Here is a 26,647-nt window from a genome sequence, read left to right on the forward strand (position 1 = left end):
TATCATTTATATAGTTAACAAATATTTTATTGTCAGTTTTTTTAAAAAAAAAAGATTTCTGGAATTTAAAAGCTCGTGTAGAATAGAATTTCATAAAAAGACTTTCAATTCTTTACATGCTAGCAAATAATAATAATAATAATCATTCTAATTTTGGTAAACAAAGTTAATTTTGTTAAAAAATAAATATAAAAAAAGATTCAATCTTTAAAGTAACTAACTTTCAATTTTTTATTAACAATTAAAATAAACAAATTTGAACCAGTGATAATTAATTATTAATAAATTAATGGGTTAAAAAGAATAACAAGTTCCTAAATATATTTACTTAATTTTTTATGTTTGTTTTTTTCAGAATATTTAAAAAGAGGTGTATTGATATCATATCATCATGCGTTTTTACATTGTCTTATTTGCCTTGTTTCCAGGTCCTTCTGCGCCAGGTCTTCCTTCTCCTTTTGGTCGTTCCCCGAAACGGAGAGTGATTCAGCTGATGCGTTATATCGAAATCTATAACTGGGAAAGGTGAAATCTTTGTTCGATCCATTTTTTATCTGAATAATATCAACTTTTGCTAATTAAATCTAATTCAATAAGCTCTATCATGTTAGTCCCACCATATTTTTCGTATCATCGTTGTATTTGAATTTCTAATCTTGTAGTTACTTTCCTTCTACCCTTTGATAATCCTATGTTGACGTGAATCGGTTTGATGGTTTTGAAGATAGCTGACAATGGAATACAACTAGGGTTTGTGTTGGGGGCATTTTTTTTTTTTGGGGGGGGGAGTAAATAAAGAATTCCTGGGGATCCTGTTCATTGTGATTCCGTGCTTGCAATTTACAAATTCAAAATCAATTGTCAATGATCCTTTCTGTAACGGTATTGTTGCGGAATGTGTCTAATTTAGTTAGTGGTAAGTGTTGTTTGAAGATTCTAGGGTTACTGGGATTATTGCAATATTTTTAAATAGCACCGCTACATTCCATGGCTGGTAGTGTTTCGGTCGTTCTGGTTCAATGGTTGCTGAAGGATTTTCATGTTATCCTCCTCTTTCTCTTATTCATCTGTCCATGTGACATATCATAGATACCTGTTGCTTTTTGGTGTTGATTTGTTGGGACAAATTATTTATTTTTTCCCTCTTCTTTCGTCTTTTCTGTTTTGATGGCTGTTGTGCTGTTAGTAAAAGTTGTGCATTTCTGTTTAATGTTATGAATTTATGATGTTTACGGTTGATGATAGTTGGCTTGGTATATCATTTATACTTTCTCAGTTTGTTTCTTATGTATTTATTTATAAAGATTAAATTATTGCATATATCAAAATTACACTAAGAATGCAACATTGTGATCTAAAATCCCCTGAAGCTCTCTTGTCAGATTGTGAGTTGCTGAAAACTGCATCGTTAGATTTGATCATCTCCTAATGGACAAAGGAGCGCCTCCTAGCCTCTTTGTTAATGATGGTTCCTTCATGGAAAGGTTCAAGCAACTTCAACAAGAGCAGGAGAAGGACAAAGATGCCAAATTAAAGGAGCCTAAACCGATTAAAATTGTATCAGGGTCTCTGACTTCTAATTTGACCATTAAAAAGAACCCTGTGAACTCTAAGGCTAATGACTCACAGAAAACTGCCCAGGCTAGCTCCAATGGAAAACTTGCTTTTAGTTTGAAACAGAAGTCAAAATTAGTCCCGCCACCTGTTGTGTTGAGTGCTGAAGAGGATGAAGAAGAAACAAATGCTGGTGATACTTCAAGTGATGTGCCATCAAAACGACAGAAGTTGAATAATGACGCTTGCACTGAGCAATCATCAAGACGGCTAGAAGTTGGTAATTACTACTTAGACAAACTTTCTATGTCCAGTTGGCTTGCAATCTCTGGTTTCTCTTGATGCAGGTTTTTTAATATGATTTGTCGCAGAATATTATAAATAGTTTGCATATTTTTTGTGCAAATCTTTGCGTGTAATGCTAACATGTATTTCCGATCTGGTTTGTATCTTTGCTATTTTCTGACTAGTTTTCTTTGTGAGTTATTTGTTTTTTTATTTATTTTTCTAACGTGCATCTCATTATGACTGAGATTTAACCTTTTGGATGTGTCTTATTAATTGCTGATCTGCTTGGCTTCTGTCTCTTCTATTCTTTGTGCTTCTGGCTAATTTGGTTTCCCAGTATAATTCTGTCCTATTTCTTGGCTGATTTCTGTCTCAAATGCTGTGACTTACATATTTCTTTCATCTTGAGAAAGAATATGTTTCAATTGTCCAAGTGATATCCGGAACCTTCAACCTTGGTGTGGATTAACCTTTTCACATGAGAATTTTTCTCTCAAATGCCTCAAAGCATTTATACTAGGAAGGAAGGAAGCTGAAGAAAAAAATATCACAAGACAATGTCTGTTAGAAACTTATGATTTCTAACTAACTTTCTGAGCAAAAGGGGAAGAGTAAGATGTGAATTGGGCCTTGTTTGTGAACCATGTTCAGAACTTGCCTTAATACATTATTAAGGTAAGATCTGAAGATCTTTCCTTCTCCTCAGCCATATTAGTCTTATGGTTTTTTATCATGTTATTTTTCACTTTGCATGTTCTTATAAGAATTGAGTTATCCTCTCCCTTAAGCTGCACATTTCATTATTAAAGGGCCATCTCAGTGGCTTCCTTCACTGCTCATTTAAGTGACACGTAGTAAATAGGAGAAACTGTCTTGAATGTTTTTGTCTTATTAATGCAGTGTATTCCTTAACTACCTATCAAGAATGGTGGAAAGAGATGTTCAATGAAAGATTTGGAATATGTGGCACGCCTGCTACAAGAGTAATTTGCATTCCCTTGTTCATGCTCTTGGTATTAATCAGTTTTCTAAGTGATATGCAGCACCTCCTTCCCCAAGTGACCCTACAGTGAAGAAAGTTGCTGACAAACTAGCAAGTTTTGTGGCGAAAAATGGAAGGCAATTTGAGGATGTCACACGTCAAAAAAATCCTGGAGATACGCCTTTCAAGTGAGTTTGGGGGGTAAACAGTAACCTCATTATGTTGATCTTTTGCTTATGACTTTGAAGTTTTGATTCCATGTTCATGTTTGCTGGTTTAACTTGTAGATTCTTATTTGATGAGAAATGTGCTGATTACAAATATTACCAACATCGGCTTGCTCAAGAAGAAAAGGCTCTTGCACAATCAAAGGAGTCACAGGAATCTCATAATGGTTAGTATTTAACAACATTTCTTTCTCTGAAAAATGCATTCTTCAGGTTTTTTCTAGTATTGGTTGAATTCCATGGAATCCCTGGACTTTAGGACATGAACCCTGTACTATTAAATTTGGGTAAAGGTGTGTTTTTATCCCTAAAGTATTTTTCAAGGAGCACTCAGCACCTTAACGTTTTTGTTGGAGCAATTTTGCCCTTAACGTTATCAAAAAGGAGCATGTTTGTCCTTTCCATCAAATTTTCAATGTTGACCTCAAACATTGATTGTTAAAAAAATTGATGGCAAGGGCAAAACTGTTCCAACAAAAACGTTAAGGTGTTGGGTGCTCTTCGGAAAATACTTCAAGAACAAAAATGCACCTTTATGCTTTAAATTTAAGCAACTTCCTCATCTATTGGTGTTTTGTTGTAGACTTGTAGGTGCAATGGTTTTACAGATAGTTAACTGGGGTTTTTACTTGTTCTTGTATTTATTTTGGATTTGCATTCTACCTTTGGGCATGTGACATGTTTAAAAGTTGTAGCCACTTGTCCCTGGGATTTGTTGTTTTATTCACCAAGCAACATTTAGTGTGTGTTTGGATTAAAAAATTTACAACTAAGGTTAAGATTCAACTGAGGTTAGCAAACTGAGGTTACAAAAAAAGTCAGTGAATGTAACGTGATTTATGTTTGGATATTTTTTTTTCAGAAGTCAGTTACACAAATTGAAATTTGTTTGGATGATTTAAGGTAAAAGTTGAGATGTTTAATGATAAAAATAATCCTAAATTTTCTTATTTATTTTTTGTTACTAACTAAAAAGTAAAAAAATATTAAACTCAAAATTATAATTAATAACTAAAAAATCTTAATTTTTTAAAAAATAAATAATAAAAAAATTCAATTCTAACTATATAATATTATCTAATAAAAAATCAAAATATTTAATTATGAAAAACTAAAAAAATTTGTTGAAGATGGAGATGATGAAGAGAGAAGTAGCGCAAAGGGGAAGGGACGACAGCAACACACATTGTGGAAGATGAGAAAGCTAGGTGGAAGAAGAAGGGAAGGTTGAGGGGGGTGACTGCCACTAGTGAGCCGTGAGTTTGTGATCGTGAGCGAGAGTGAGAGAGAGTACTTGAACTCAAATAAGAAGAAGAAGGTCGAGGTCGAGGGGTGAGGCCGTGAGGGTGACTGGTGTGGTGAGCCTGAATCATGTTGTGAGCAACAACCATGACTTTGTGAGAGAGAGATCGAGAGTACAAAGATTGAACAAAGATCAAGAAGAGCAGGGAAGATCGGAGAACACATGGAATAGCAAAACAGAGCATAGCAGGGAAGAGCATGCGTGACTTCAAACAGAGACCTGAACATGCACAACTACATGGATAAAGATCAAAGAATGCATGAAAGAGCAAACAAAGCAGATCGGAGAACACACACACTACACGAACACCTACAGTTGCTCGGATAGAGAAGGAATGCGAGGATTCTGACATTGTTATGGTCGCCGGTTAAAAACAAGAAAGAAGGCAGAGATGGCACAGAGGGCTTTTGATTTTTGTCTCTCTCTCATTGTCGATCACCATTACAGTGATTCAAGTGGTGAAGAAGGAAGTTAGAATGGAGAGTTTGAGTTGGGTGAGGGGCAATGGCAGGCGAGTTGGGCAACAGTTGACAACATGAGAACCAAACAAGAGAGAGACCGAGAGTGCAATGTTTTTGTTTGTGCAAGAGAGAGAGAGACCGAGAGTGCAACTATGTGAGGGATGTAGAAAGTAGAGACCGAGACATGAGTGCGGCTGTACGAGCAATGCTGATGCCAACGTTAACGCAGAAGCCAGGTCTGGTGGCTTTGGAGAAAAAGCTCATTCTGACCTTAACTGAGGTTGGAATATTTTGCTCATCCAAACAAAATTTTTTGGCTTTTTTACATCCTAACCTCAGTTAGCTCATCCCAACCTCAGTTAGAAACTAATCCAAACACACTGTTAGATGTGAGAAACATAGTTATGGTTGCCCCCATGAATGTGAACCATTATTTGTCATAGTCTGCAAAGTAACGATGAGTACTTGCTTATGTACAGGTAGTACGAGCACCTCATCATCCAAATCAACAACTGGTTCTCAGAGAACATCTCAACAGCAATCAACTTACCAAATTCCTGCATCTGCTTTATATCAGACTGCTGGTATGGATGATATTAATGTAATGGTGATTTTGGTTATGTTCAGAATTTCCGCCCTTTAATTTTCATCTCTCTGTTGACAACAAAGATCAAGGATTTACTTGTACTCCAGAAAAATCCTGATTTTTACCAGTTGCCTGGCTTCTGTTTTCTAGACCCTTACCGTAGAGTATGAACAAGATGTGCAACTTTATTTTGTATTTTATGCAAACCATGCTATATCTGTTGTAGATGAGCCTGGTGCAGTATCAAATGCTGATTCATTGGCACGGATGGAGTTCTACATGATGAAAGCTGCCCAGGAGGAGAGGAGGAGACAACCGAAGCAGTCAAAAGATGAGATGCCACCTCCTGCTTGTCTTCAAGGTTCAATTTTGATTCTGTTTGTAATTATGTGTTCCTCGGTCTCGTATACAAGCAGTCATACCAGTTCCAATTGCTTGGTTCTCTTTTACAGAATCTTTGTTGACTAATATTTTGATTTCTTCACCTTTTGAGAGCCACAGCTCCTGCAAAAAAGGGACATCACATGGGTGATTACATCCCTCCAGAAGAACTTGAGAAGTTTTTAGCTACGTGCAATGATGCAGCGGCTCAAAAAGCTGCCAAGGAAGCTGCAGAGAAGGCAAAAATTCAGGCTGATAATGTGGGCCACAAGCTTTTGTCAAAAATGGGCTGGAAAGAAGGTGCATTGTGCATTCCATTGTTCTTCGTTTCAAGCGCGCAAGTTCATCTCACTTAAATCATGCCTTATAACCTTGGCTTGAGCTTTAGGTGTTGTCTGCTGTCAATCTCTTTTATGATATGTTTGCATGCACCTGTTTCTCCGAGTACCAATTTCTTTGATTGCTCGAGAAACTTTTGATATTTAGTGTTCTCTGATAACCATCCACTTCTGAGTTCTCATTCTTTTCTTGCCCCAATGATCATCAACATTGCAGGTGAGGGATTAGGGAGCTCTGGAAAGGGTATGTCAGATCCAATCATGGCAGGCAATGTTAAGATGAATAATTTGGGTGTTGGGGCTCAACAACCAGGGGAGGTGACTCCTGATGATGATATATATGAACAGTACAAGAAGCGGATGATGCTTGGTTATCGTTACAGACCCAACCCTCTGGTATGCATGTGTGTATATTATACACACTCCTTCCTGTCCAAAATATAAACATTTTTTAACAATAGTTTTTATACCGATAAAATCCTTACTCTCTTAAAAGTATATATTGTTTTCCTTTTTTACCTTTAGTTTCAATTTATGAGTGAGAATCATAAATTTACAGACACAAGAACATGGATTAATAAATGTAAGCGGTAAAATGGGATTTTTTTTTAAACAAATACTAAGTTTATATTTTAAACCAAAGTTAGCTGGGAAATTTTATTTGTTGGACCAGAAGGAGTATCTAACGTCCTATTCTTTCCTTTTTGTTCGATGGCTTTGAGTGCCCGTGTCTGAGACTGACATTATAATCTGACTGCCATTTGTTTATTTCCCTTTGTTTTTGCTTTTAACAGAATAATCCTCGCAAGGCATATTATTGAAGGAGGCGTTGAGATCAAGTTTGTTAGGTGGGAAAGTGGTATTTTTAGGACAAAATGATGTATTATCATGCCATGAACGTCTACTTTTGTTGTTTTGTTATTGGGGGTGTTGCGTTAATGTGTTTTTGGGGGATTGCTTAGGGTTTTGTCATGATCACATTTTTTACTGACAAATAATAGTGCTTTTTTCTGTGTCAATCTTTCTTTCTTTTCTTCTTTTTATTTTTTTTTATTTTTGTGGTAAGGTTCTTTTTTATTATTTTAACTTCTAAACGAATTTACAAATGACTGAGTTGATACAGAAGCAGTTGGTTGTTTTCATAAATCATGTTTATCTAAGTTGATTAGCGAGTTTGTACTATTCATGTTCTTCGGCTCTTTGCATTCACAAAATTAAATGCATATTTGAGGAAAGAAGAGTTTTGAAGAAATTATCCGTGTAAAGAGAAGATTTTATTTGTTGTCACATTCTGGAATTAATGTTTATTGTTATCAATTTATCCTCCTAAAATTTGATGCACCTTACTGGTAAGATAAACATTTTTAATGTAATGGTTAAATAAAGATTTTATAATACAAAAGATAAGAAGTGTACTTTGATTTTATCTTGTTCCTTTAATTTTATGAAGTGTTTTTTAAATTTTTTATTATAATATTATTAGTGTTATTTTTTTTATAAAAATACTGATATTGAACTTTGTAAATGTTAATGAACCATTTTTAAATATTAATATATTATGTTTGAATTTTAAAAAGAAAAACTTTTATGCCTGATTTTATATATTTAAGGTATTTATTTTTAATTAAATTAATTATATATTATTTATTATATTATAAATTATTGTTATTAATATTATTTATACATTAATATCTGCATATCTTAGTTTGATTGAATAAAAGTATATTAAGATATAAAATTAAGTATATAAGTCTTGTCATTTTAAAAATAACTATGATTGATAACATACAAGTAGTGTTATGATTACAGGATAAAAAAATATTTCATAAAATTAGAAATATCTAGGTGATATCTTGTAAAACATTAGAGGATTAAGGGTGCTTTTCTAACGATAAAAAAAACTATAGATATGAGAATCTGAACAAGTTATCGCCAGTTCAAAATGCTATCTGGGAAATAGACGTGAAAAGGCAGCAAATATTGCCTAATCAGTAATCGCAAGTAGCTGAAATTGAAAATTGAGTTCTCTTAATTTAGTAATCACCTTTTGAACCACTAATGATCCAAATTGTTAAGACTGTACCTTAATAATGAGAGTTATTGATTAATTAATTAATTAATTATTTAAAGTTCTTCAGTGAAGTTGTAAGCTACTGTACTTCCATTACACTTCAGTTTCAATATTGGGAGACAGTGAGACATCATTAAGGATCACTTATTATTATTGGCTTCTTGATTATGTAAGCATGCAATATTATGGGTTTATCCCACTTGCATTACAACTTTTCTGATATTATTGTTACGCTTTGTTAAGATTAAATTAACAATCTGTACTTCAGATTATTTTAATCTCTAAAAAAACTTAGAACAAATAACTTATACTCACTTATCATTGAGGATTGAATTCAATACCAATATATAGCTTGCAAAAAAAAAAATTCTAACATTTGAAATATTATGATAATAGTCAATATCTTACAAATCAAACTAATTATTGAACCAATTAATTTAACCAAAAAAAAAACAAGAAGAAGAAGCATATAACAATTAAATGGTTATATTACAGACTGTCAAGGGTGGAACTGAGATTTAGTTATGAGAATGGCTGAGATTGAAAAGCATATGCAGTAGACGATTTAAGTATAATAAATGTGCTTGCATTTAATATTTGATTCTATATTAAATAAGATTATCTTTAATAAAAAAATATTTATACATAATAAAAAAATTTATAGGGTATAAATATATAGTTTATATATAATACTGAAAATACAAATTTAAAGGATCCAGTCCACCAACAAGCATTAGTCCTATCAGAAATGTTATGATTGTTTAAAGACAATTTTTTTTATATTGAGTTCATGTGAATGTAAAAAATGTATTAGAGAGAAATGCTTTTAATTAAATTTGATAATGCTCAAATCTGACTCAATAGATAACTATATATATACACATACATACATACATACATACATATATATATATATATAACCAATATATTGTAGTAAGTGTTGAATGATGTGCTTGAAATTAAAGATAAGTTTGTAATAACAACGAAAACGGGTGCCTAACTAGAGTTGTAGGGTTGAGAAAGAATCTTGTGTGCATGCCTCTGCTTAATGCTTTGTTGAACCGAGTCAAGATTCTTATCATGAATTCACAATCCAATTCTCACTTTTCCTCACTCCACTAATTCATCCCATCACTAAGATATTTCTAAAAAAATCAAATCAAATCAAATCAAATCCTTTCCAATCAAATGCTAATGATGACAATGGTGATGATTGAATCCATATATTCAAACCTTTAAAAGGTTATAAATTTTAAAAAATTATAAATATCACTAAGCTTTCCAAAAGTTACAATGAAGTTTTTAAAAAACCATTAAATTTTAAAAATCTATAGCTTAAAAATAATTTTACCATGATTTTCTTCGAAGTAATAATATTTTTTTTTCATATAATATGAGGATTTAAATCATTAATCTCTACTTTCATCTTATCCCATCCTTACCACCCTCGATTAGTCTTAAATGATAAAAGTAATAATATACTTAAAATCATAAATTCATGGTCGGCACTATATAGTTTTAACTTTCAACTCTTGATAAATAAAGTAATAATTTTTCAAAAAATATAATCAATTTTATAATTTTTGACAATAACCCCTTTTTGTTGCACAAATTTACTACGCACGCCTCACCTGATAACTTTTGAATTATAATATTGAATATCAACTGTAAATTTTCTTTAAATTTGGATATATATTTGATTCTGATGAATTTGGATATTTAACTCATTTAAACTTTTTGTTGCCCCAAAAAATTGAATATCAAATAATTGTATGGAAAAACAATGAAATAGATGAAGAAAAATTCCACGTCAGCAATTAGCATGCTTATCCTCCCACCTCATCATGTTCCCGGAAATTCCAAAGACACTATCATTTACTTGGTTCTCACATTCTATGTACCAATTTGTGTGGTGCTAATTCAGCCATTCATAGTTCACTTTCCATATTTCTGAAAAGCCAAAATTGTTAGTGAAAATCCCACTCTTTTGGTGGCTGCGTCCTCTTTCATATCAAACATAGAGTGACAGCATTTTGGTTTTATCCTAATTCTATTTCTTATGCTTTTTGTACCTAATTTCTCGGACCAACCAAAATCTTTCAAATTAATTTCATTTTCTTTTAAAGCGCACTAATCATTATTTAATTGTTTGTACTTTCTTAATCAATCTATCATTACAAGATTTTCTGACATTTTTTTGCGTTTCTAATCTCTTATTTTTTTCCCCAAAAAGTTCGGCTGACATATTGTTCATGCTCTTTTTACATTACAAATTATTTGATCGATATCTTATGGTATATTAAATTTCTTTTGATTTAAAGCCTAATATTTATGTATTAATCTCATCATCTCTGTTTGATCTAGAATTTAGATTATTTATTTAACAAGAAGCGGGCATGGTGTTCACTGCTGTCCTACACACGGTCTAAACAACAGAAAAATTGACCCTTTCGTTTATGATTTTTGAATAAAATGATTTTTTAGGTTTTAGATGGAATTTTGTAATTAATCCTAAATTTAAGTAATAAGTCACTTAATTATATGAGTTTTTAGGATCTTTAATATTTTGTTTTTAAAAAATACCCTTTTATTGCATACTTTTAAGGTGAGTCTTTTATGCATGTGTTTTTAAATGGATAGTGCTCCCTCCATCTCAAATAATACTATATTTTTTATAGAAATTTGACTTCTCAAAATATGAAACACTCTAACAAAGATAAAATACATTAACAATATTTTTTTAATATTACCTTTTTTATATATTCTCTTTTTAAGATTTTTTATAAATTGAGTATTAAATGAAGTGCATTTTTAAAAGTTTATTTTTTTTTTGAAAAATAATGTTGCAAAGTATATTTAATAAAATTTGTACATGTGATTTTGTTTAAAATATCATTAATAAAACTTTATTTTTATCAAAGTATCTTATAAATTGAGATAAAGGAAGTATTAACTTAAAGTAAACTAGTAAAGTACCCATGATACTATAGTTTTTATAAATAAGTGTCAATCTTTTAAAAAGATCTTTCTTAAAAAAATATCTTGTAATAGACACATTCTTTGCATCATCCTATATGCAGTGGAGCAATGTAATTATTGTCATTAACATCAAATATGCATATAAAGTAAAGCAAATGATAAAAACTAAATGCATATGGTGTAAATGGATATGATGGGAAGCAGATTAATAAAAAAATCATAATTATTTAAATCAAATTTTTAAAGAGTTCCATGTAAAATACATTATAAGTTTTATATGTGGAGCAGCCATCCTAGTCAAGAACTAATATTTTTAAATCCTTCTTACTTCAAACATAAAAAACAACAATGTATAATTATGGACATGGATGAGATCAGGACAAGGCAAGTACAAACTAATATGACATTGACTATGACCCTTGCTGAAATATCTCCCTTACTAAATACAATTAATCATACTAACTAAGGTAATCATAAATTAAGCTCCTTTTTAAATTATCAAGTTTGAATTTTATAGAAATGAGATCCCAAACTTTCATAAATCAAATTCCCCAAAACATCACTTAATAAACCTTAAATCAGAGTAAAATAATATTTTAGAAGCTTGGGATATCTCATAGGAGTGAAAAGATTTAGAATTGGTTAAAAAATATCAAGGAATGAAAAACAGGAAAATGTGCCGTGATAGTTCTGCTCTGTGTTATAAGTCGTGGTGTAGGCACCATGCATTGCAGCGTGTTACACATATCATACAACAATTCTGCTATCATTTGATAGCAACCTGGGGTAACTTTCATTTCTTCATCTAACGTCTAAATGAGGTGATCTAGGTGTCTACGAAAAGCTTTTTTTATAAACTAGCTCATGACATGAGTTTTACTTCCAATTTTTGTCATACAAGGAAGATAGACATCCAAACACATTTTCATAACTTTTCACAATCCAAGGGTATTCAAAACCCCACACATGTGCTAAAAGCAATTCCTAACACTCAGAACATACCCAATTGACTTAGGACTATTTGTACAACACCCCACATGCACATATATTCAACAATATCAAATTTTTACTCCTCAACCCTTTTGATAACTAAAAACAAAGGGGAAAGATTTTTAGCATTGCATTTTACCATTAATTCTCATAATCATGATTAAATTAACGTCTATATACTTGTACTAATATTTTAACCATATCAATACTTTAACATCTTACATACAACATTATAGGGCCTAAAATACATCTCAAATTCATTAATAACAATATAGTACAAGGGTAAATAAAATGAAACTTAATTGGCAATATATTATTTATTACACAAAATAAATTTAGGTAAGAGGCCTTACAGTAGGAATCCTAGATTCCTAAGCCTCTATTAAAATATACAACAAGAAGTTAAATACTCAAAATTATGTGATTATACATAACACAAATTAAACTTTCACTATTAAGCTCATTTTCATATTTCATAGTTCAAATCATAAGGCATATTGCCACAGTACTCATGAACTTGTGACAACGACCTAATTCACAACTCAATGCACATTACCATAATGCAAATAATCATGTGGGAACGACATATTCACTATCATGACTTGCCACAAACTTAACATCCATGTGATACGTCGGATATACACATATGCATGATCAATTCTTTCTTATACCCTCCTTATATCTTTCGACTGAAATCATGGCTATAATATCAATTAAGGCTCCATCTGTGTGACTGGACTCCATCTGTGTGACTGGACTAACCAAACTCATCAATTGTAAGGTATAACCCAGCCAAAGATCACAGAACTCACTCTCAAACCACAACTTCCCCCACTCTCAAATCTCTGAGGTGTCATATAGCCTAAGCTAATCTCCTCAATAAATAAGTGAAGATAGCTAGGTTCTGATCTCTTTACAAACTAAGGGATAGTCCTTCGATAAATAGCGAGATAAGGCTAACCTTTGTACACCAAAAGACGGCCATAAATATCATATAAATTTTTCTACTCCTCTCCCTATATGAACTCCCACCAAAATGATTATTCAATGGTTCATGTTTACTTATTTCACATAAACTTGTAATTCACTATAATAAGCCTATGGTTTTAAAACTATTTCATCATTTAGCACATGTGAGCATTAGAATTTATCACATATTTCATATCATTTTCACATTACTCAAGCATAACCTTTTTACTAATGCCCTTAACCTTCTTGAAATTGAAGCCTTAGTAGAGCTCTTTTCGTTCTCTTCATTTTATCCATATCTTCTCTTTGTTTTTCAAGTTAGTTTGCATCTCTTTTTCTACAAAAAACATATCGTGTGCTATGATATATGGTATGGAGAAGGATCTTCATGTTCTGATGGCCTGTGCGCTAAGACATGCCATGCACACACCGCAACATATGGTGTAAAGCCATTTCTTCTTGCTTTTTTTTCCTTTTTAATGCTTGGATGGCCCAAATTCACTTCGGACTCAATCATAAGGCTAAAATCACGACCCAAAATATTTATTAGCTTTTATAACCACACACCACATAAATTTACTTAATTACTCTCATTTACTCAGCTAATTTAGGGTTAAATTTTGTCAAATGTTATGCTTGCTCTTATTAATAGTCATGACAAATGCCGACATAATGGAAAATTGCCTCCTTATCATAGTAACTGGCAACCTAAAAATTAGATGGGCACATAACAGTACGTGATATACATACTTTCATCCCTGCATTCAATTCAAACATTTCTTTGGCCTCAATAACATATTTTCTAGTTCATGTATGTATGAGATGTGTACCATTGCATGGCTCCATAGATTTATTAATGTTCTGCATTAAAATAATTAGAGTTCATACTTTTAGCCTTATTCATGATTTAAGAGGCCTAACATTAAAATTGAATTTAGAAAATTAGTAGAGTATAGGTCATCAAATAAATACATGTTTCCTATCATCTATCACAACACTATCTGTGCTGAAGTATACAACTTCCTCACCAAAAAGTAGAGACAACATGTACTTGTTTACTTTTTCAACTATAGCCAATATAGGAGATAATATAGCTATATCTCTAAAATATGAAAAAAAATCATAGATATTGTAAAAGAAATCCAAGAAAGTCAAATTAACAATGAACTTTATTCAATTATTTTAATAATCTAGTAACAAACTCAACTGGAATCTTAATATCTACAAATTCTTTATTAACTTTAGCAGTAGTTACATCACCAATTGATAATCCAATTAGCAAAATCCCAAAGAGCACTAATTGATTCTCCAATATTCATTGCTAGAAGTCTAAGATTTCTTGTTAGTGTAAAAAGTTGACAATTATCCCAAATATACGAAGAGTTGATAGTGGTAAAAAAATGTCTCTCTCGACCTACCTAGAATAGCAGGAAAGTTTGCTTGAAGTCTTAATCAAACATAACAACTTTTTCTTCCAAGGGAGGATTGCTAGCTAAAGGGTTGTTTAATTTTAAAATATCCTTCAAATCTGTCAATAGCTTTAATACAAAACTTGTGTGCTAATAGATCTTTATCCTATATTAACAACTTCAATTTAGTGATTAATAACTTTAGTTTAAATATTAACAATACAGTGTGTTATAACTTCAATCTAGTCATGCAATAACAAATATGCTATCATTATATTAACAACTTTAACTTTTGTTATCAACAACTTCAGTTTAGGTTTTAACAACTATGTTGTCTATTATTTTATAGAGTGCCAGAAATGTAATTATTTCATTTTGTAGTGCTATTTTGTCATTTATTTATTTTAAAGGAACTTATTTATTATTTTCTTGAAAATATATGTATATTTATGCTGCCCTCACATTCTAAATTTTCTAGGTCCTTCACTAGCAAGACTAGATTAACTATTAACTCAATCCCTAATCCTAATGCACTAAGATCAGGACCAATCCAGCCTGATATAAAGTCTAGGTCTGGTGTTCTTTTGGAAAAATTATCAAATAAATTTAAAAAATAAAAAATAAATTTATTTTTAAAAATATTTTATCTTCATCTAAATTTTATACACTAAATTATCTCCATCTAAAACTATTTTTTCTTGAAAAAAATATTTTTAAAATTATAAAGAATCCATAACTATATATTATTTTAGAAAAAAATTTAAGTTTTGAATTAAAATTATATATTGATTTTTTAAATATTTTTCATGATAATAACAAAAAAATTTATATTAGGTATAATGAAAAAATAATCTTATAAATTCAATTAGTATTAATAAATATTTAAAACAACACACACACACACACATCCTCGGTTGAGGAGGATTAGGTTTGAGCTCAACCCAGTGTCTAGCTTGACCTGATATCATAGGTAAGATTGGACTTTCTAGGTTATCAAGTTATCTATTAATTTTTTATTATCTATATTATTCTTAAATTATGATAAGTTTTAAAATTTTGATAAAACTATTTTTATTCATATTTATCTTGACTTTAAAATTATTAGAGTCATTTTTTATCAATTTGAATATTAGTATTAAAATATTTTGATAGAAATCTATTTTCAAACAAATAAATTTTTAATATGATTTGAAATTAATTGGCTATAGTTTAATTTATATTCAACATTTAAGTAGAAAAATAATTTTTTTATTTGATAAGAATAATAGAAGTTTGACCAACAATTTTTCTTCATTTAATTATTTTTGATATAATTACTCATTATTCATGGGTCGACCTAGGTAGGAACACATTGGAGACAGAGTTCTCTCAACAAATATTTGATACTATTAGAAAAGTGATTTTACTATTGGTAAGAATAATAAAATACTCACCAACAACTTCATTTAATTATTAATGTCTCAAATAAATCACTACATAATGGGTATGATAAATATATTAACTTTTATTAAATATTTTTTTAATTGTTCTTAGCTATTCTCTTATTGAAGGAAATCATCATATTTGAGATATGATCGTGCACTAAATGTGGACACATCTCCTAGCAGGGATTCAAAATATTACACAACTATGAGTATTATTTGATAATGAATCTCTCTATTTTTTCTTGCAAAATAAAAATCAATAGAAGAAGAAATGTTGAGGTATAATTGGAGTGAACAAATGAAAGGCTAAATAAAAATTAGCTATGTAAATACATGATGGGACTAAAAGATAATTATGATAAATCTGCACAATAAACTCATAATGATAGAGTTAATCAAGCCGAAATAGTAAAATGAAGTGATAGCTTATATTGGAGGAAATTTTAAATTTAGATTGCCAATCTAATTTAACTATCATGAATTATTAACATCAATTATGAATTTGTTGTTGTAATGCAAGTGTGGCACATGAAACTTGAATCTTCCTTGATGATGTTAGGAAGTCTTGAAATGATGTACTTGTATATTTATTGTGCAATGAATGAAATGTTGAAGTTAAGGAGTTCTATGATGATAAGGAGTTAAATGATATGATGTATTATAGAGTTCAATGAATGTTTGTGGTGAGAAGTTCAATGATGTAATGTAATGTAATGGGAAGTTCAATGAATTGTTGTTATGTGATTATGTGATGATAATTGATTATGTAAGCACAACGACGATGTTAAGTATGCCTGTATAGTGAGTATTTTGCATGCTTTGCAATATGGCATTTATGCATTACATGATTTTGTGAGGCAGGAGTTCGCTTAGGAAGAGGAGTAATAATGTTTAAAATCTATATAGTAAGGCTACCATTGAAGGTCAATAGTTTCTTGGCTATCATTATTTCTATTGTTTCACTTGTTCGATGAAGGACTATTCCATTGCATAAATAAGGAACTTGAACCTATTCTAATTATCACTTGTTTGACAAGGAAACTAGTTTTGGAGGAATGACACCCTATAATGTAAGCTTGAAGAAAAATTGTGATCTACAAGTGAGTTAAAAAACCTTAGTTGGGTAGCTTTTCACAAGTGAAAGGCTTAGGTAGTCTCATCACATGGACGAGCTTAGTGTATAATATCCCACGGTTTTATGTCAAAGGCAAAATGAGGATATAAAGAAGGTACGATCGTGCATATTGATGTAAGGGCATATGATTTTCTGTACTGTGACCCTTGTGATGTGTTCATGTGAAATTATGAGATTAACATAGTATAAATGTGTAAATGAGTTATTCCAATGATATTACATAAAAATGTGAGATTACCCATCAATTATGCAAAAATATGATTTGTGATTTGATAATTTATCATGAGTATGAAATCATTATGTCACTTATATCCTAATTAACATGTATTAGTATAGGTTAGATGTACTTTGGTTACTGAGTGGTTATATTCACCCCTCTCTCTTCAATATTGCAGGGTCTAGTTATCTAATCAAGACCGAGGGAAACAACCTGAGGTATAGGATACTCCTCCTGTTTGTAGGCCTCGTTCTTATTTTGGATTATTATATATATAATTTATTTTGATATTGCCAACTAGGAGTCTTTATATTACTTAATTGCACTATGTGTTTGTTAATGTTAAAATGTGTATTTTGAGCCCTACATTGTATGTTCATCAAAGTGTGAGATTTAGAAATTGCTAAAATACTAGTGCAAGTAAGAAGTAAGTAGAAATGTGATCAATGTTGAATGATATGATGATTTATAAATTTAAGGCTCCCCTTCTATTTCTGTCATTGAGGGATTGAGCATTGATAATGTGTTGGATATATTATTTGTATGATGTGATGTATTGCATAGATCTATTATAGTTTATTGAGTATGGCCTAAGGTGAAAAGTAGGCTTTTGATACTCAAATTAAAATTGGGATACTCAAATTTTTGTTATGATTGAAAAAAGAGTGAATTAAGAAATGAGTATCCAACTTTTAAGTGATAAATAATGATTGTGAAATTAGTATCATTAACTAAATTTAGGAAAAAGCTTTTTATAGATACATAGATTATCTCGGTCGAATGTTGGACAAAGAAATGAAGTATGTTGGAAATCTACCACTATTACTATCAAAATTGTGCAATACATTGTGATGCATGGTGCTTGAACCATGGTGGATGGCACAAAAAAGAACATGCCACGATGCACATATGACATGCAGCTGCCCTGCCCCAAGGCACCTCTACTTTCTGCATTATTTTGCTGTTTTCTAGTTGAAATGCAAATGCTTTGACATAAATTAGTAGCTTGTGCTCCCACATACACTTTCTACTTTGATTTCTAAATTAATAAAAGTATATGGGAGTATCTTGAAAGTTTAAAAAACTTGGAATCCTATTTTATAATTTTACAAATTTAATAATTCTTTTGGATTAATCCCCGAATTACCTTGGGTTTTGGACTAATCATAAATTAGTAAGAGAGACATTACACCATTAATGTCATAGATAATTTACTAAGATATTTTTTAAATTTTATATAGTGAATAATGAAATGTCTTTTTTAAGAAAATAGAAAAGTATAATTAGTAATTAGTAATAGATAAAAATTCATGTTACTTTCTTTCGACCAATTTAATTTTATGCTCTTTTTTAAAACAAATTAGATATCTCAATCTATACATGCCTGATAAAAAAATTTGTGAATAATTAGGTAGGGTTCACAATTTTTTATTAAAAATGTCAAGCTAACATGTGTCAAATAGAAAATAAAAAATGAAAATTGAACATTAAAAATATTAAATAAATGAAATAAAAAGCATAAAGTATAAAAAATTAATCAGTTTTAAATTGGTTTGGAGATTATATGATTGATTAAAAAAATTTCTAAGTATTTTTTTAATTATATGGTTTTGGAGTTAATAAGCAACAATTTTAAATTTGGAAGTAGCACACATAAATATTGAAATTAGAATATAATTAGCACAAATAATTAAATGTATTGGATCTTATCAAACTTCATTCAAATTTAAATATTTGAAATTCAAATCATGATATTTCATAATTATGTAAAAATAAGTTGACAGCATGTGTGATGTTCAGTTAGGAATATTCAAGTGAGTGGATTTAAATTTCACATATTCAAATTATATCACTAACCATACTTTTATAATTTATATAAATAAATAATTAAAAAACCAATCCAAAACATACCCACAAATCAACAACCAAATCTAACTCCTAGAGCACATAATTAAAAAAAAAAAAGGCATTATGAAGCATAGAATCCTGGATCAAGAAATATTTTTAAAAAATATATCTGAACAAAATATATCATAATTTTTATAGTCTTTTCTTTTTTTTATTTTTAATTTTTCTTTAATTTATTTATTTACATTATACCCTACCAACTTACTCTAATTTATTATTCATTTTGTCCACTGATATGATAGGTGGAGAAAATTTACCCTTCACTTGGATGAAAAAAAGAAAATAGAGAGAACATAAAATGAATAAATATTACAATGGCTACAATATCCTCATGTCAAAATATATTATATTTTACATAATTTTATTTATAAAATAAATTGAAGGAAAATTTATATTAAAATTAATGTCTTCAAAATAATTTATAATCAAAATTTTTAAAAATATATTTTCATATTATTATATTTTAAAACCATATAATTTAATGAAATATATTATTTTTCTATTTAAAAATAAAAATTAAATAATTTATTAAAGATAGATACAATAACATAAAATAAAAAATTATAAATTTGTCTCACCTGAAGTGGAATGTAATAGCAAAAGCAAAAAAAGAAAAAAAAAAAACTAGAGTTGCTCATAGTTGCTCTACTTGATCGTCACCATGGGATGAAATTAGATAGATCAAAGAAATTGAAGAAAATAAAGAGACCTACCGATGAAAAGGCAAGAAAATTTTAGATGACGAGCAGGCATGATAATGAATTCTGTACAAATAATAAAAAAATTTTATGTAACTTGAATTGTTTAATGAGATTAACTCAACCATATTTCAAAGATGAATCACTTGAATATGATATGCTAGTCACACTTTACAAGATTGATAACACAAATAGCACCAATAAAACAAAAACCTAAACAAACAAAATACAAAATAATTAATTCTTATACAAATTATTGAAGAGACAAAAAAAAGCGATAAGGCATTTGAATATGCAACAACCTTAAAAATAAATGAAATACAGCAAGAAATATTAGAATCAATGAATGAACATGTCAATTCTTGTAGAGAAACATATCGAGAGCTAATAGATCGTTCTTAAAATTTGGTCATCTTAATTTTTTTCACACCTCAATTTTCTATCCAAACATTTAATATTAAACTAATTTCTTTACTACAGCAAAAACATAGAGAAAAAAATTCAATGAACTAAAAAAAGACATTATACCAAAAAAAAATAATAAAAGTAAAACATATCTGGAGATAATAGATCATTCTTAAAATTTGTTCATTTTATTTTTTGTACACCTTAATTTTCGATCAAAATGTTTAATATTAAATATATAAAAATGTTGATTTGAATTTCAAATAGATAAACCCAAAATCTTTTATTCTAACTGACACATTTATAATTTATTATAAAATAGATGTTAATTTTTGTAAACAAATTTTTTAAATAAAAGAATTTTATTTAACTGGAATAATTTAATTGAATATATAATATGCTCATCTCCAATATTTTTTAATTCTATTTCTTTTTTTACATATTTGCAAACAAAATATATTGATTCAGTTAAAGGAAAATAAACGTCAAATATATTTTGAAGAAGATTTGGAAGTTGATATGCACATTTGAACCTTATTTATTAGGGCGGATTGAAAATGTTAAGTACAGATTCTTTTCTTAAAATGTTTAAATAGATATATATATTAATTTAAATTGAAATAGATAGATATTTTTAGAAATATCCTACACAACACGGCAAATGACTTTTAATAAAATATAATTTTAGAATTATACAAAAAATATAAAATAATGATTTTTGGAGTATCTTCAGGGTTATGAAAATTTTAAATAGATATTCCTTCTATTTAAAAATATAAAATATTTTTAATTGAATCTCACCCTTTAATAAAGTAGTTACTGACTTTTAAACTAATGTTATCTTTTCATATTTACTCCTATTAAACACTCTACAATAAATATAAAGTTATTATCAATAGGGACACTTTTGAAAAAAAGCAATGATTACACCTCAAAAGACTAAAAATACCTTACATTTTTTAACATTTAACTCCTCAAAAAATGCCTTATATTTTTAAATGGAAGGAGTAGATATTAAGTTGAATTCAAATGATCAAATCTAAATTTCAAACAAGTAAAAAATAATTTTCCTATACATCTAAAAATTATTAATTCATCCCGCTCCTAACTTCAAAATTAAATAATATATTTTATATACATTAAAAAAATAATAAACTAGTCCAAACCTAATCCCAAACTTGACTCTAAAGCACAAAATTGCAGAAAACAAATCTTGAAATACAAAGTTATAGCAAATCTAAAGATAAATATATGATATTTTTTCATAGCCTTAGACCTCTTATATATATAATGATAAAGAATTTTTTTAAGGCCATTTTAACTAGCAACCGACTTTTCTTAGCCCAAAGGAGACAGTTAAAAAGGTGACTTGTAGAATTAGCTGTTAGAATTACTTATTTTTTCTGGATATAAATTGTTTAAGAATAAGACTTATACACTTAACTTTATATATTTAATATATTTATATCAAATTAAATCATGACATGTAAATATTAATATATTAATTTAATTCACAATAAAAATTTATTATAAAAAAATAATTAATAAAAAATATATATGTCTTGATTTAATTGAATATAAATATATTAAGTATAGAAGTTAAAGTATATAAGATTTTTTTATTTTTTAATTTTAAATACAGGATAGAAAGGGTAGGGGTGATTTGGAAGAGTATCTGGAATGGAGTGTGGTTTAATATTAGCCACAAAATGGGGTTTCAATCTTATCCACAAAACCAAACTAATAAACTAATGGGAAAGAACACGTAAAGCCAAGCTAACCAAGCTTTTACACTTGCTGGGCGGCTTTTAAAAAAAAAATGAAAACATTTCAAAAAGCTTGTGGTGTTACTTTTTAAAATTAAAAATAAACCTTAAATTTATACTCCCTTTATCTTAAATTATAAAATATTTTTTTAAAAAAATCTCATTGATAAACTTTATTAAATATATTTAATAATTTTATTTTTTTAAATAAAAATGTAAACTTTCAAACATATCATTCATTTAATAACCTTGAATCTACACTTAATTAGTATTAAATAAAGAGAGAAAGGATATTATTGAAATAAACCTATTTAATAAAATATTAATATTTTTAAAGTGTCATATATTTTGAGATCACAAATTTCTTCCAAAAATATCTAATAATTTGAGATAAAGGGAGTACTCGATAATATTTTCATATGTTCTAATCAGATAATCATTTAAATACTCCTTCATATTTTATATATAAGTCATTTTCTAAAAAAGAATTGATAGTTCTTTTCATTACTTTGGCAAAAAAAAAAGATAATTCTTTTCATTAATCACTCTGCATAAAAAATGAATTATTAATTAATTATTTTCTTTTAATTTGACAACTTTTTATGAGTAGAGTAAAATATTTTATATAAGAAAGAAATATTTCTAAAAATGATACATTTGATAAATGTAAATAGAGTACTTTGTTTGCTCCTTTTTTAAACAATATTAATAATTTAACTAATTTTATTTGATTTTTTTGACCAAAACTAATTTTATTTGATTCTAATAATATAGTTAGAAATAATTTATATATAAAATTAGAATGAGTGCACTGCACAAACAAAATAATATTAATAACAAAAGGATAAGGCATGAATACTAATTTCTTTTGCGAACATAGCTTCCAAAAGAAACCTGTGGGTTTTTTCTTGAAAAACTGGGAAACAAACCAGAAACCTCAAAACCAAAACCAAAAACCAAAACCTGTTATGGTTTTTCTTGGCTTTTTCTTGGCCGACGTTTTGTCTTGCCTTTGTTTCTGCTTTCATTTCATGTAACATCTCTTTATATACATTCATGCACTCGCTCACGTGATGTCATCATCACCTGTGATCTTAATTCTTAATTTCCTTCTCATACATAGGAGAGATACTTTAATATAATTTATTGCCATCAGCGTCTTATATTTTGTGAATGAGAAATTTACACCTATACAAACCCCTTTTTCTTTAAAATCAAAGAAAAGTATAATTATACTAATATCCTGGGAAGAAATTAGAGATGGATAAAACAAAATTAACTTTCATATTTAAAAATATTCTCTCCCGACTAGCGTTGGTTCAAAATGTACATCATTTTGCAAAAAGTCAATGACTTAAATTTTTCTTTTCAAAAAAATATCCTTATTAATTATATTGTAGGAATATGCTCTTTTTGGTTCCTATTAAGTTATTAATTTTATTAAAAAAATAAAATAATTTTTTCATTTTATCCACATTAAATAAAATATTTTTAAATTTACATTACAGCTTTTCTTATTGCTAATGAGTTTAAATATAGATAATATTAAAAATATAATTAATATCCCATAAATACCTATTTTAAAGACAGGAGGGAGTGATATTATAAATTAATATTTATTCGAGAGTAATAATTTTAGAGAGTATCAATTTTAACTAATTTTTAATTCATCCAGAGTTATTTAAAAAAATCCGATATATATTTAAAAAAATGAGAATGAAGAAAGATTTTGAACTTCAAGAGGCAAGTGGGAGGAGGAAAGTACAATGACACCTGTAATCACTCATGGGAGAGAGATCATTGGGTCAAGTTCTGTTTCTGGGCATCAAATTTGACTGCTTTTGAGAGAGAGAGAGAGAGAGAGTCCTCCATTGGTCAACGGCTGCATGTATTATTTGCTATTGGTTAGTAATAAATTCTCATGTTTTGCTATCACCCACACAATTTATTACTATCGCCGTTTTCATAGACACAGATTCCCCGCGTTACAGTTTACAAGCGCTCATAAAGGAGGACCCTGTCCTTGTCAGGAGCCTCTTTAAAAATTTGTCTGCCTTTCATATAAAATACAAAATGAAATATTAATTATATTTTTTTTAAAATTCATTAAGTATGAGAGAATATAATATAAATTTAAATTTTTTATTTAAATAAAAATAAAATTAAAAATTTATTGCTAACAAAGTTAGTCAATTCAGAAGGATTAATTTGGCTCATAACATTCAAAGTTATGAATTTAAATTCCATTATTAATATGAGGATCTTATTGATAAATGATTTGTTAGAGTTTTTTGAACATAAAAATATATCTTGACCTTGATGAGCCTTCAAGACCCAACTCACTCAAACTTTGCTTGTATAAACAAAATGAAAATTTATTATATTTGTAGACAAGTTAATAATTTAAATATATCTTTTTAATTTTAGTAAGATAATTATAAGTGTCTTGTAAAAAAAAATTAAAAGGAGTACTACGTTGTTTTCTAATAAGCAAAATTAAAAAAAAATTCAAGATGCATTTATTACAATTTTTCTCACATTACCCCCATAAAATTAAAGTTTAATGTTAGATATAATCATTTCGATTAACAAACTTTCTAAAGTGTTTGATTTGATTAAACTTTGCTTATATTTCAGAGAAGAGGGAGTATGAATAAATTTATAGTTAATTTTTTAAAATTATTTCATTTTTCACAGGTACATAGTTTATCTTTCATTTTTCTCTCTGTTAATTAATTAAAAACATGATTTTTCCAGAGTGTTCCCTCCCTTTTAAAATATTTGACTTCCAATGCATTAATTAATACTTCTTTCAATTTCTGATTTTTGAATAAAATTTTAATACCCCACATGATACTAAATATCATATATGTAGTAGCTAATGTTTTCTTTTCTTTTTTTTTCAATCTCACCCTTACTTTTTTCTTACCCAAACTTCACCCTTACTTAATTGCAACACGTTGTTGAAATGTTTTTTATATAAGTAATTTAATATGGTCATTAATTTGAACAAAAGGGTGAGATTGAAAAATCACTTTTTAAAAATAATTTTAGGGCAACTTCTACTCCTTAAGAACTATGAAATTGTTAGCTAGTAATTTGGGTTGGCTTATTAGAACCAGATTTAAAAATACTTAAATTTATAGAAAAAGCTTTTATAATTAATCTCGACTTTAGTTGACTCTCGAGCTTAGCTCGAATTTTATCGAGCTTATTTGGACAATTCGAAATAACAATTTTTTTCTAAAATGCTAAGCTTGATTCTAAGATTTTTTAAACTTATTCTAGTTGGCCCGTCAAGTTTTGCATGAATTACAGCCTCTAAAATTATTTTACTTTGTCCTAAATTGGAAGGTGTAATACTTTCCTTATTTTATCCTCAAAGACATTAAAATATGGTTAGCACAATAATGAGATATACTCCACATAAATGAGGGGCAAATTTGATACGGTTTATCCTACTTTATAGTATATGCAATAACATTAAATAAACTCCCTGAATTTTACTCTAGATGTTTTAATTTATAAAGCATTATTGGCTGAATTTTATGTTTCGCAATATTAGATGCTTTGTAAACTATAAAGTGACCAAATGTTTGGAAACAAAAACAAAACTCCTAGAACATCAGTTGGTTCAAAATACCGATGTTAATCCTTTTTATAAATTATTTTTAACATGTTTAATCATAATTAAAAAAATCTTAAAATTTATTAATTTTGTCTAAAAATCTTTTCAACCTTGCTCTTACTAAATATATATACTATTTTAATAATATATTTTTTCTCATCAATATTTAATAAGATAAAAAACTTATAATAAAAAAATTAATAATATAACTTATAAAAAGAATAACAAAAGTAGTCATTCTCTTCCTGATTTATAAATAAAAATGGAAGGAGTAGAGATTATTATTATTATTATTATTATTATTATTTTTAATTTATGATTATTTCTTCGTATTCTCAGTCGACCATCTTGATTCCTTGATTCTTGGGTGAACTCTGGATAGCTGACTTCCTTGTCTTTTTCCTCAGTGTACACCGAAACGCCAGCTTTCATCACGATATCCCATACTATTGAGCAAAATTATAAATTTAAATTACCTGTCATAAAGTTAATATTTATTTACTAAAAACGTGTTTAATTAATTATAAAAATAATATGATATTTTTAATTTCAGTTATTTATTATTCTTAATCAATTTTTTTAAATAGTATGAATTGATTATTTTCTCTTGAAGTTTGAGTGATTGTAGATTTCAAATACAAGCTCCAATGCAAATACTTTTAAAACCAAGATGTGTCTATATATAATATTAATGTCTAAAATATTAAATTATTCATTAAACTAGTGATGTTCACCCAACCTTCTAATTTTCAAGACAAAATATTGTAAATCAACTCAAAAGATTAAGATAATTAAGTGATTTTTTTTTTTACAGATGCCTCTAATCCTTTTTTTTCATTTTTTATGTGGCACACTGTTTATACTCAATAACAATAGATCACGTGTTATATGAAGTCTTGAAAGCAAATGTTAGACATCTTCTAATAAG

General features: G+C 28.6%; 1 protein-coding gene across 3 annotated transcripts; it reads left to right on the top strand.

Annotated features, from left to right (window-relative positions):
- Window positions 1-391: 391 nt before the first annotated feature.
- On the top strand, window positions 392-7,139 carry LOC129299164 (SURP and G-patch domain-containing protein 1-like protein). Of its 3 annotated transcripts, none has more exons than XM_054937617.1 (9): window positions 392-525; window positions 1,383-1,834; window positions 2,886-3,012; window positions 3,112-3,218; window positions 5,295-5,399; window positions 5,628-5,762; window positions 5,903-6,082; window positions 6,338-6,516; window positions 6,915-7,139. In XM_054937617.1, the coding sequence occupies exons 2-9, from the start codon at window positions 1,429-1,431 to the stop codon at window positions 6,939-6,941; spliced, it is 1,266 nt and encodes a 421-aa protein (XP_054793592.1). In that variant the 5' UTR covers window positions 392-525; window positions 1,383-1,428; the 3' UTR covers window positions 6,942-7,139. The 3 variants fall into 3 exon arrangements, with proteins under 3 accessions (XP_054793592.1, XP_054793591.1, XP_054793593.1); XM_054937616.1 differs by having other exon boundaries at window positions 396-525; window positions 1,371-1,834; XM_054937618.1 differs by lacking the exon at window positions 6,915-7,139 and having other exon boundaries at window positions 396-525; window positions 1,371-1,834; window positions 5,903-6,170; window positions 6,338-6,476.
- Window positions 7,140-26,647: the final 19,508 nt, after the last annotated feature.

The sequence above is a fragment of the Prosopis cineraria genome, unplaced genomic scaffold (assembly GCF_029017545.1).
Source record: "Prosopis cineraria cultivar Desert tree isolate PC_DT_omini unplaced genomic scaffold, ASM2901754v1 PC1061, whole genome shotgun sequence".
Taxonomy (NCBI): Eukaryota; Viridiplantae; Streptophyta; class Magnoliopsida; order Fabales; family Fabaceae; genus Prosopis; species Prosopis cineraria.